This window comes from Ornithorhynchus anatinus, chromosome 11 (assembly GCF_004115215.2).
Source record: "Ornithorhynchus anatinus isolate Pmale09 chromosome 11, mOrnAna1.pri.v4, whole genome shotgun sequence".
NCBI lineage: Eukaryota > Metazoa > Chordata > Mammalia > Monotremata > Ornithorhynchidae > Ornithorhynchus > Ornithorhynchus anatinus.
This window is the reverse complement of record NC_041738.1, coordinates 3,144,545-3,156,900: the sequence shown is the minus strand read 5'-3', so window position 1 is coordinate 3,156,900 and position 12,356 is coordinate 3,144,545. Positions and strand designations below refer to the sequence as shown.

Genomic DNA, 12,356 nt, shown 5'->3' with positions numbered 1-12,356 from the left:
TGCTGTAATTTCCTCACCTTCTCAGTTATCCATCACCACTTACCTCAACACTTATGTACTTACTTGTTTATTTATCAAACAGAAACTTCTGTGGCTTTAAGGACCTCCATCAGCTCTCTCACTCTTACTTATCCCCTCTCCCCTCTCAGTAACTCCAGCTCCCACTCTTCCTTCCCCCATGCTATCTTTCTCACAGTATCCAGAGCTAAGAAGAGTACCCCATGCCCAAAACAGTGCTTGACACACAGTAAAAACTTTACCAATACCATTAATTATTATTATCTCATTCTCTAGTCTCCTGTCTTTGATTTTTTGCTTATGCTTTCCTCCTGTCTGGGACTCCCTGTCCTTCAGATCAGCCCGACTACAGTTGTTTTTGGTTTTGTTTTTGTTTTGGGGTTTTTTTAATGGCATTTGTTAGGGGCTTACTCATTGCCCGGCACTGTTTTAATCACTGGGGTAGATACAAGATATTTGTTCATTGATTCATTCAATCAACTGTATTTATTGAGTGCTTAATAAATGCAAAGCACTGTACTAAACACTGGGGAGAGAATAATATAACAATAAACGGGCACATTCCCTGCCCACAAGGAGTTTATAGTCTAGAGGGAGAGACAGGCATGAATATAATAAATAAATTACAAATATGTAGATAAGTGTTATGGGGCTGGAAGGGGGAAATGAATATAGGGAGCAAGTCAGTGCGACACAGAGGGATGGGGAGAACAGGAAATGAGAGCTTAGTCAGGGAAGTCCTCCTGGAGGAGATGTTCCTTCAATAAGAGTTTGTAGCAAGGGAGAGTAATTGTCGGGTATGAAGAGGGAGGGTGTTCCAAGCCAGAGGCGAGAGGTCAGCAGCGAGATAGATGAGATTGAGGTACAATAAGAAGGGTAACGTTAGAGGAGTGAAGTGTGAGGGCTGGGTTTTAGTAGGAGAGTAGCAAGTTGAGGTAGGAGAGGGCAAGGTGATTGAGTACCTTAAAGCCAATGGTGAGGAGTTTTTGTGTGATGAAGAGGTGGATGGGCAACCCCTGGAGTTCCTTGAGGAGTGGGAACATTTGTGTAGGAAAATATTCCAGGCAGAGGAGTTAAGTATGGACTTGAGTTGGGAGAGACAGGAGGCAGGGAGGTCAGCAAGGAGGCTGATAAAGTAATCAAGGAAGGATAGGATAAGTGTTTGGATCGCCACAGTAGCAGTTTGGATGGAAAGGAAGGGGTGGATTTTAACGATGGTGTGAAAGTGGAGCCAACAGGATTTAGTTATGGATCGACTATATGTGGATTGAATGGGAGAGAGGAGTCGAGGATAAAGCTAAGATTATGGACTTGCGAGGCAGGAAGGATGGTGCTGCCGCCTACAGTGATGGGAAAGTGAGGGGGAGGACAGGGCTTGGGTTGGGAAGATCAGAAGTTCTGTTTTAGACATATTAAGTTTGAGGCAACAGGAGGACATCCAAGTAGAAATGTTTTGAAGGCAGGAGGATAGGTAGGTCTGCAGAGAGGAAGAGAGATCAGGACTGGAGCTGTAGATATGGATATCGTCTGCAGAGAGGTGATAGTTGAAGCCATGGGAGCGAATCATCACCATCATCATCATCACCATTACCAATCTCACCATCATCAACACCATCATAATTATTATCAATACCAACACCGATAGAGAAGCGGCACGGCTCATTGTGGAAAGAGCCCGGGCTTGGGAGTCAGAAGTCACGGGTTCTAATCTCGGGTCTGCCCCTGTGTGACCTTGGGCAAGTCACTTAACTTCTCTGTGCATCAGTTCCCTCGTCTGTAAAATGGGGATTAAGACCGTTTAGACTGTGAGCTCGTTGTTGGGCAGGGATTGCCTCTATCTGTTGTCGAACTGTACACTCCAAGTCCTTAGTAGAGCGCTCTGCACGTAGTAAGCGCTCAATAAATACGATTGAATGAAAAAGACCGTGGGCTCCAAGTGGGACAACCTGATTACCATGTATCTACCCTAGCTCTCAGAACAGTGATTGGCACATAGTAAGCACTTAACAAATGCCATCATTATTATTTATTATTATCAGCGTCACCACCATCGGCATAATCACCACCATCATCACTGTCATCATTATCATCATCATCATCACCATCAGAGAGTCGATGCAGCTTCCCCAAGGACCAGACCTTGTCCCTGCGCAGGGGCCGGGGCTCTGGAGGCGCACGCTCCACTCCCACAATGTATTTGGGAAGCGGAAATTCACTGGGGAGGTACAGGCCCCTGGTGAGGTGATCTCACCGCTGCTTTAATGGCTCCCCACTGACAGAGGCAGGCCCTGGACGCGGCAGATGAAGCAGTAGAGAGAAAGAGCTATATGTTGTCTCCTGTCTGACTCGAGTAACCAATCGTCAGTAATATTTATGGGTCACTTACTCTATGAAGGGCACTGTACTAAGCATTTAGATTAATAGATTCCCGTGGTTACATCCCAAGACCATGTTGATTTTGTTTTTTAATAACGGATTTCCAAGGAGGAATCTACTAATAATTACTATAATAATGATTGTGGTACTTACTGTGTACCAAGACCTGTACAGAGTGCTGGGACAGACACAAAATAATCAGGAAGGACACAGTCTCTGTTCCACATGGGACTCACAATCTAGTGGGGAGGGAGAACAGGTTTTTAATCCCCATTTTACAGATGAGGAAACTGAAGATCAGAGGAGTTAAGTGACTGGCTTGAAGTCACACAGCAGGCAAGTGGCAGAGCACGGATTAGAGCCCAGATCATCTGACTTCCAAGCCTGTTCTTCCACTGGGCCAAGCTGACGAAATCTGATTCAGCTTGTGGTCCACTATTATCCCAGGTTCTTTTCTGCCATACCACTTCATGGACAGATTTTTCCCATTCTGTACGTTTGGTTTTCCATTAGCTTGTGTTTTCCCTGGGCATGTTAGACAGAACACTGCAAGGGAATTAGGAAGTGTTCTTCCCGCAATACATATCTGTCTGGACAACGTGATACAGTGTTGAAAGATTCAGTTGATGCATGCATTATAGCAGGCGTTTTCTTTAATGCAGGATTTGTGGAGAACATCATCTCCATTCTAGGAGAATGGAGTGTATTGGTGTTTTGTTTTTCTTCCCTAAGTGCGTTTCTGGCTCTTGGCCTGCTGAATTTCATTCCGTTTCTGCAGAATCACTTTTCCAACTTGCTTGAGTAATTTAAAATTCATCCGTTCCGTCTGGTATCGGCTGCCCACTCATGGGTAAGTTCTCGACTCCTCTGTCCAATCGAGAATCGATATTCAATCGGACCGGTCTCGTGATCCCACAGTCTACATCCCCCAGGTGGACACAGAGCCACTGGTAACTACCCTTGCGGGGGGCCCTCTGGATCCAGATGGGCCCCCCACCTATTGGACCCTCACAGACCCAGAGGCAGTGGGGTCTCTGGGACAGAGATGCTAGGATCAAGACTTATTAGATAATTATGGTATTTCTTAAGCACTTACTGATACATGCCATTCACAGCACAAGCTTGGGGTAGATAAAAGATATTCGGGTCGGTCACAGTACCATGTTGGGCTCAAACTCTAAGTAGGAGGGAGAACAGATATTGAGTCCTCATTTTACAGAGGAGGAAACCGAGGCATAGAGAAGTGATTTGCCCAAGTCACCCAATTGGCAAGTGGCAGGGCTGGGATTAGAATCCAGATCCTAAGACTTCCTGGCCCGGGCTCCTTGGATGGGGCAATGCTGCTTTTCAAATGTCTTCTTCCTACTGACCCATCTGAGCAGGGACAGGTTAATAGGGAGATGAGGGTGAAAAATGGTGGTGAATGAGAGAGGTAAGAGGGAGGAAGTAGGGTGGAAGGTGAGAGGTACAGAGCAGGTTCGGGGCTACGGGGATCAGAAAATCCGCAGCTCCTTCGCAAGAAGGAGTTGTGTCCTGTGGGGGTAATGGGGGTCACACAGCCCCTGACTCCAGTCCTGTGGTTTATCACTGTACCACTGAAGAGAGTTGAATGTGTTCAAGTGTTTAGTACAGTACTCTGCACACAGAACACACTGAGTAAATTCCAGTGATTGATTGATTGTGGCTGCATGATTTGGCCTTTATGAAGAGCCTTCAGTTGTTTCCACTGATTTTATGCTGTTCTTGGGGATGGTAAATTTGTGGTTTGATGGTTAATTCATGTATTTTCCCAGTATCTGACATGCAAACAACTGGGCTGTAGCATACGGGCCTGGGAGTCAGAAGGACCTGAATTCTAATCCCTGCTCTGCCACTTGCCTACTAAGTGACCTTGGACAAGTCAATTCACTTCTCTGGGCCTCGGTACCTCATCTGTAAAATGGAGATTAAGACTGTGAACCCCATGAGGGACAGGAATTGTGTCCAATCCGATTTATTTGTATCCCAGCGCTTAGTACAGTTTCTGGCACATATTATTATTATTATTGTGGTATTTGTTAAGCACATACTAGATTTTTCTCATTTCCTTTCTAACAGATGAGCCCAAACTTGCTCTTTTTCAACTTGCAGAGTTTTCTCCCATTGGCCAACAGTTCTCAGGAAGCATAACCAGTGTCAACAGAATCAGTCAGTCGGTGGTATTAATTAAGCATCTACAGCATCCAGAGCAGTGTACCAAACGCTTGCCAGCGAACAATAGAGTTAGGAGATGCAATCCCTGTCCTTAAGCAGCTTGCAATCTAATGGGGAAGACAGGGAGGCTCAAATTATTTACAAAATAGTGGGAGCAGGAAGAAGAGCAGGGGTACAATCCATGTTGACCTACATGCGGGGAAAAAGCACTACCTTGGATCTCAAAGCCAAAAAAAGACCACAAGTCTGCAAAACCACCACTGCTTCCTAGACCTGTTGGGAAGAGGCAGTTGGGTTCAGTAGAAGAAATCTGCGCTTTCCTAAATGCTCTTCAAATGTGTTTATTGCGTACCCACTGAATGTATGTAATGCACTCTGCTAAGTGATTGGGAAGCAGAAAGCAGAGGCCCAAGAAATAGAGGAGGGACCGGTGGATGTCACAATAGGTGACTGGCTAAAGGCCTTTGACAAGGTTCTACGCGGAAGGTTTTTAAAAACCTCTGAGTTATTGTAAGTTTGAAGAGAGTGCCCTGTCATGGATGATGGTAATGATAATAATGATGAGGATAATAATAATAGTAATAAAAATGATAATAATATTTGTTAAGCACTTACTATGGGCCAAGTATTGTACTAAATGCTGGGGTGGATACAAGATAATCAGGTCCTGCATGGGGCTCGGAGTCTAAATAGGAAGGAGAAAAGGTATTGAATCCCCATTTTGCAGATGTGGGAACTGAGGCACCGAGAAGTTCTCTGCACACTGTAAGCGATCAATAAATATAATTGATTGACCGATCGGTTAAGTGATTTGCCCGAGGTCACACAGCAGGTAAGTGGCAGAGCCAAGATTAGAAGCCAGGTCCTCCGACTCCCAGGCCCGGGCTCTTTCCTCTAGGCTTCGCTGGCTGGAATGTCGGCTAGAAGATCGATCGGAGACAACGGGAAGGGAGGGGGAAAGTCTACACAAAGGAAGCGCTCAATAAATGCCACTGAATACTTGGTTGACTGGAAGCAGCCACTTTTCTGGCCCAAGGATTCTGAGTCTGCGAAGGGGGAAGCTTGGCTCTTAGCAACTTGGGAGCCATCTGATGGATTAAGCAGCTCAGCTCGCTGCTCCAACATCTCTTGGCCACATTTAGGACAGTGGGAGTGGGTAGAAGAAGGGATACTGGAAGATGGCATGTAATAAATGCAAGAATAAATGTAATAATAAAGGTTTCCCCACTGCCAGGAACCTGTTCTGCCCCACTCCTTTCCCGTGCGCCTGCCCCTCGCTGTACAAGTCCGCCCCCTGCTTTAACGAAGTCCCGAGCAATTTCTCTCCTGGCAGCTCACCGGCAAGCAGCGGGCATCCCCCGGGTCGGGGGGCGGGGAGGGAGGGGTGGAGTGATGTCATGACCGGGAACCGGCAGGGGTGGGGTGCAGAGGGAGAGGAGGTTGGGGCATCAGGGATAAAGGGCTTCGATGAGCCGGGGGGTGGGGGGACAGGGCAGCTCCCGGCCAGGCGGGCGAGAGACAGGGACCAGTCGGCCTATGCCCGGGGATGGTGGAAGGGGAGAGGTGGGCATCCGTGCGGCACGGAGGAGCAAGCGAGGAGGCAACTGGGCCGAAGAATGGGCGGCCAGAGAGACCCCGGGTCGTCGACGATGACTGGTCACTGACCGTCCCCACAGGTAGCGTGCGTCCTTCCTCCGGGGTCGGTGGGGCTTGGACAGGAAACCCAATGGGGTGATTTCTTCTTTTAAGGTATTTAGGAAGCACCCACTTCGGGCCATTCACTGTGTTAAGTCGTGGAGTCGATACAGATAGTTTTGTCCCGCACAGGGCTCACAGTCTAAAATGGAAAGAGAGCAGATAGTCTGTCTCATAGATGAGGAAAACTAAAGCCCAGAGAAGGGCAAGTCACTTGCCCAAGGTCACTCAGCAGGGTAGGAGGTGAGCTAGCATTAGAAACCGGCTCTCCTGACTCCCGTTCCCATCCTTTTTCCATTAGGCCATGCTGTCTCCCATCACGGGGAATGGAGAGGGATCAAAGCACAGTTGATGGAGTGTAACACCGGCCAATCAACCCTCTGTCCTAGGCACCCTGGAGCAGGTTTTAAACAGGAGGGATTGAACTGAGTCTGCCCTGGAATAACTTCCAGTCGAAAGCAGAAGGCAGAGCGGCCCAATATGCGATTCCCAACCTCCATGTAGACTTTGAGGGTAAGTCCAAGACAAGACAAACAACATGAAACAGGTGATGGACGGCCCATTTGAACACTCCGGGGGCAACCCTAAGTGTGTTGGCTAATCTGAAAATTCGCTGTTTGGAAACTGACTCGATTTAGTTTAGCTACTCACTCAGACCACTCTGTTCCAGAAGGTTCTTTCAACCGAAAATGTGCAGTTGGCGGTTTGTTAAAATGAAAGATGGTTCGATACGCCTTATGATAAGCGGGCCAGGTGGAGCTACCGTGATCAGGGTGATTGAGTCAGGAAGAGTTAGTCTGGGAAGACTTCTGGGAGGAGGTGATATTTTGGTAATGTTTCTAAAGGAAAGGAGGAATGAGGTTTGGCCAGAAGTCAGGAAGAGCGTTCTGGAAACAACCTGTTCAATGACTCAGGGTGGAGTTGGTGGGCAAGGATTGGGATGAGATTTTGCTGGCTGGAATTTGGAAAATAATTCTCCCAAAAAAGAGTGCTTTTAAGGCCGTTGCCAACCTCCTCCCAATGTTATTCTTTAGACCGTGAACACTTGGAGGCCAAGAATGGGCTCTAATTCTCACCCGTGAATTTTTTTCTCAGCATATAGTACAGTGCTTTGCACTAAGCTGCACATAGTAAGTGCTCAATAAATACTACTGAATGAATGAATGAATAAAGCAAGCATTTGAGAAGCAGGACAGCCTCATGGAAAGAGCATCGGCCTGGGAATTTGAGGCTCTGGGTTCTAATCCCAACCCTGCCATTTGCCTGTTGAGTGACCTTGGACAAGTCACTTAACTTCTCTGTGCCTCAGTTCCCTCTTCTGCCAAACGGGGATTCAATATCTGTGCTCCCTCCTGCCTGGATTGTGAATCTCTGAGGGTCCTGATTATCTTGGGTCTACTCCAGCACTGGGTAGAGTGTTTGACACAGAGTAAGGGCTTAATAAATAATGCTATTATTATTATTAATAATGATAGCAAGAACAATAATAATAACAGTGGTAACGCTTACCGTTAACTAGTTGGTTAGTGCTGGTGAGAAGATAGTCTCACCAATTATAGTGCCCATTATGGTAAATGAAGGTGGGAATTTGGGCTGGAATAGAGTTCAAAATGCCCCAGAAAATAGGATGTAATTAAGAGACAAGTGCGTGGAATTTCATCTGGAGAAATCAAGTCAACAAGGAGGAAACCAATCAGCTCGCCTGTGGGACACCCTGACTGTCGCTGTCGGAGACAGAACACTGGGATGGACACTGGCGATGATAGCATGATCTGGCAGAAAGGGTGAGGGACCCAGGAGTTGAGAGATCAGGGTTCTAGACCCAGCTCTGTCACTTCTCCATCCTGTGACCTTGGGCCAGTCACTAAGCCTCTCTGGGCTTCCTCATCTATAAAATGGGGATTTGAACCCCTGCTCTCCATACCTCTTAGACTAGGGAAAACTAGGTCAGACAGGGAGACTGATCATTTTGTTTCTGTCTCAGTACTTACGGCCGAGGTTGGTATGCGCAGTAATAGCAAGAATAATAAATGGTCTTATGTGGCTCAGATGAAGGATGAGGAAAAGACTGGTTAGGCACACGTGTGGAACAGCAGAAAAAGTTCTTAGGGTCACCACTGGCCAGAATCAGTGGACTATCCATCAATCAGGAGTACTCATTGAATGCCTGCTCCGTGCAGAATGCTGAACTAAGCACTCGGGAGAGTGCAATTAAGTTAGAAGACATGATCCCTGCCCTCAAGGAGCTTACAGTCTAGGGGGAATCAGCAATGCTGTATTAGTGATGGAGTCTCCTGTCAGGATCAGCTAAGACTTCAGGACCAAGAACCAGGGCAACCAGGGAGTGGACGGGCAGAGCGCTGTGGGGTTCAGGAGCCCTATCGCTCCTGGCTTGGTTTGTGAAGCACCCGAAGTGGCCGTCGAGGAAGTTGTTATTCCCGACCCTCGCTCCGCCAGCTCCCACACCTCCAATCCACCCTCGCTTTATAGTATTATTATAAATATTATTATTATTATTATTATGGTATTTGTTAAGCGCTCAACTACGTGCCAGGCACAGTACTAAGTGCTGGGCTGGATACAAGCAGATTGGATTGGACACAGTCCTTTAGCTCTGAGGAGGCTGGGCTGGTACGAAGGGGATTGGGTGCCAGGGGGCTGTGGGCCAAACCTCTTGTGAACTGATTTTCGGGGGTCTTGAGCACCACAGTCCTCTTGAATTCACCCCAGCACTTAGCACAGTGGTTGGCACTTATTAAACGCCATGATGAATCCTATAAGGAGGGAAGGAACGAACGAAGGAACAAACTCGAGGGACATCACCAGAATTTCTCTCTCCTTGTCCCTTCCCCTGTGAGAGTGGGGACGAGAAGGGGCAGCGCAACATGGCGGGCCCTTCCTGAGGGAGATTCTCCTTCCCCTGGTTTTCCAAAGGGTGTCCCCGAGTGGGCGGGCGACAGAGACCTGGGGACGGGGCCGAGACGCCGCTGACATCAGGCTTGGCTCCGGGAAAGTCCCAGAGCTCGTTTCTGGGAACGAAGGGAAGTACCCCAGCCACTATCAACCTCCTCCCACCCAGCTTGTTGGGGAGCTGGGCTGCTGGCCACAGGCTCCTTCCAGCCCCGGGACTCCCGGGGGGGTTTAACAGCCCACGACTCAGTCCTCACCCACATAGGGCCCTGACTCCTCTGCCCTCACAGGCTGACCCCAGGGGCGGAGGGAGCGGGAGATTTCAGGGCACACAGCTGGCAGAACGGGGGATGGTGACCAGAAGAATGGGAGGGGGGTGGACGAGGAGGAGGCCTCTCTCTGGAGCACACAGGGGCCAACTGGGCAGCCCGGGGGCCACGTTCTGACCGTGGAGGCCGGCTTCTCTGTCAGGAGGGCAACCCGGCGTCATGCCCGGCGAGAACCGGTCGACCGTGACGGATTTCGTCTTGGTGGGGCTCCATCACCCCCCGGAGCTGGGGGTCCCCCTCTTCCTGGGCTTCCTGGTCACCTACCTGCTGACGCTCTCGGGCAATGGCATCATCATCTTGGCCATCCTGCTGGACGCCAAGCTGCACCGCCCCATGTACTGGTTCCTGTGTCATCTGTCCCTCCTGGACGTGACCATCTCCTCCGCCATCGTCCCCAGGATGCTGGCCGGCTTCCTGCCGGGGAGCGGGGTCATCTCGTTCGGGGGCTGCGCGGCCCAGCTCTTCGCCTTCCACTTCCTGGGCAGCGCTGAGTGCTTCCTGTACACCGTGATGGCCTATGACCGCTTCCTAGCCATCTGCCGGCCTCTGCGCTATGCCTCCCTCATGACCCGGAGGGCCTGCGGGTCACTGGCGCTGGGCGCCTGGCTGGGCGGAGGGCTGCACTCGCTCCTGCAGACGGGCCTCGTGTTCCGCCTCCCCTTCTGCGGGCCCAACCGAGTGGACTCCTTCTTCTGCGACATCCCGGCCGTGCTGCGCCTGGCCTGCGCGGACACGGCCCTGAACGAGCTGGTCACCGTGGTGGACGTCGGCTGCCTGGCCCTCACCTGCCTGGGCCTCATCCTGGCCTCCTACGGCTGCATCGCAGCGGCCGTCCTGCGGATGCGCTCCGCCGCCGGCCGCCGCCACGCCGCGTCCACCTGCGCCGCCCACCTGGCCGTCGTGGCCACCTACTACGGGCCCTGCGCCTTCACCTACCTGCGGCCGGGGGCGCGGGACCCGCTGGACGGGGCGGTGGCCGTCTTCTACACCGTCATCACGCCCCTGCTCAACCCCCTCATCTATACGCTGCGCAACAGGGACATGAAGGCGGCGCTGGGGAGGCTGGGCGGCCGCAAGGACGTCCGGCCCCGCTGACCGGCGGAGGGGGCCGCTGGCGGCTGGCCAGTTCGGACCGGAGTTGGGTGGGTGGAGGGGCCACCCCAGACCACCCTCTCCCCACCTTCAAAGCCTTCCTAAAATCCCATCTCCTCCAAGAGGCCTTCCCTTACTACATCCTCATTTCTCCCATTCTCTCTCCCTCTTGAATCTGTAACCTTCAAGCCCTCGATACTCACCCCACAGCGCTTACATACATAACCATAATTTATTTTGATGTCTGTCTCCCACTCCAGACTGCAAATTCCTGGTGGGCAGTGGACGTATCTGCCAATTCTGTTGTATCGTACTCTCCCAAATGCTTAGACCGGGGCTCAGCACAAAGTAAGCGCTCAATAAATGCCACCGATTGACCCACTGATGGTCCTACTGAGCTCGGGTTGCACGATCCAGGATCCCGGGGAGAAAGTGTTTCAATCGCTAAGGTCCACTAGGCTGAAAGACCCCTCAGCTGGGGCATATGGAGGGGAAGGAGGAGATGGAGGATCCTTCTGGGGTCCTGGCTCAGCCCCAGGTCATTCCCCGGAGACCCCGCCGAGCCCCGGTGGTCGTCCCACCTGCGTTATTACCCTCCTGCTGACCTCAACTGTCCCGGGCTCCTCCTTCACCTCCTCCCATCCTTTTCTCCCATTTCCTCCAAAATCTGGGGCCGAAGGTCTATCAGAACATCATCATTATCATTATTATTGTCAATAATACTTAGTACGTTACTTGGAACATAATAAGTGCTTAACAAAACTCACAGCTATTGTTATTAATTGGAGAAGCAGTGTGGTACAGTGGATAGAGCACGGGCCTCGGAGTCAGAAGGTCATGGGTTCTCATCCCGGCTCTGCCACTTGGCAGCTGTGTGACTGTGGGCAAGTCACTTCACTTCTCTGGGCCTCAGTTATCTCATCTGTAAAATGGGGTTAAAGCCCTATGTGGGACAGGGACTGTGTCCAACCTGACTACTTTGTATCTATCCCAGTGCTTAGAACGGTGCTTGGCACATACTAAATGCTTAACAGGTACCATAATTATAATTATTTATTATTAATAATAATAGTTGTGATGGCTCAGCTCCTGCAGCGTGTGACCCTGAATCAGAGGGGAGAACCGGGCTCGACTTCCCCAGCTCCTCCAGATATGACTGCATCAGTGACTGTCCCGGGAGGGGAAAGAGAGAACAGTCACGTGAGGAGAAGCTCACTGAGCCCAATTCTCCCTCCGTAGGAGAGGGAATGGGGAGAATCGATCGATCAATCGATCGTGTTTATTAAGAGTACAACACAACGATATCGCAGACACATTCCTGCCCACAGTGAGCTTACAGTCTAGAGGGGAAGACTGAAATTAATGTAAATTTAAAAATGGCAGATCTGGACCTAAGCGCTGTGGGGCCGAGGGTGGGGGAGAACTGGATCAAGCAAGCGTTCATTGCCAGGCTCGGAGGGACGGGAAGTGGAAAGAGAGGAAAGACGATGACTCTCCCCGTCACCAGCCCCGCACGCATGATGGTGCTGCTCTCGGGGCGTGATTTCCAAGGGAACAGCCTCCGGGGTGCCAGAGCCCAGCTCAGGGATGGCCAGTGGGGTCCCCCTGGGCGTCAGCCTGGGGGCAGAGGGCCGGTGAAGGAGAGAGGCAGGAGAATTCTCTTCTTTGGAGAAAGTAGAGCTCCAGAGGGGAGAACAGAACTCCTGCCGTGCAAACCTGGGAGCCCAGTAAGGTGACGATGTT

At 50.6% G+C, this 12,356-nt stretch overlaps 1 protein-coding gene across 1 annotated transcript; it reads left to right on the top strand.

Annotated features, from left to right (window-relative positions):
• Positions 1–9,680: 9,680 nt before the first annotated feature.
• Positions 9,681–10,616, top strand: LOC114815066 (olfactory receptor 10G6-like). The gene has a single exon (XM_029075231.1). It carries the CDS (start codon positions 9,681–9,683, stop codon positions 10,614–10,616), a length of 936 nt encoding a protein of 311 aa, XP_028931064.1.
• The last annotated feature ends 1,740 nt before the right edge of the window (positions 10,617–12,356 follow it).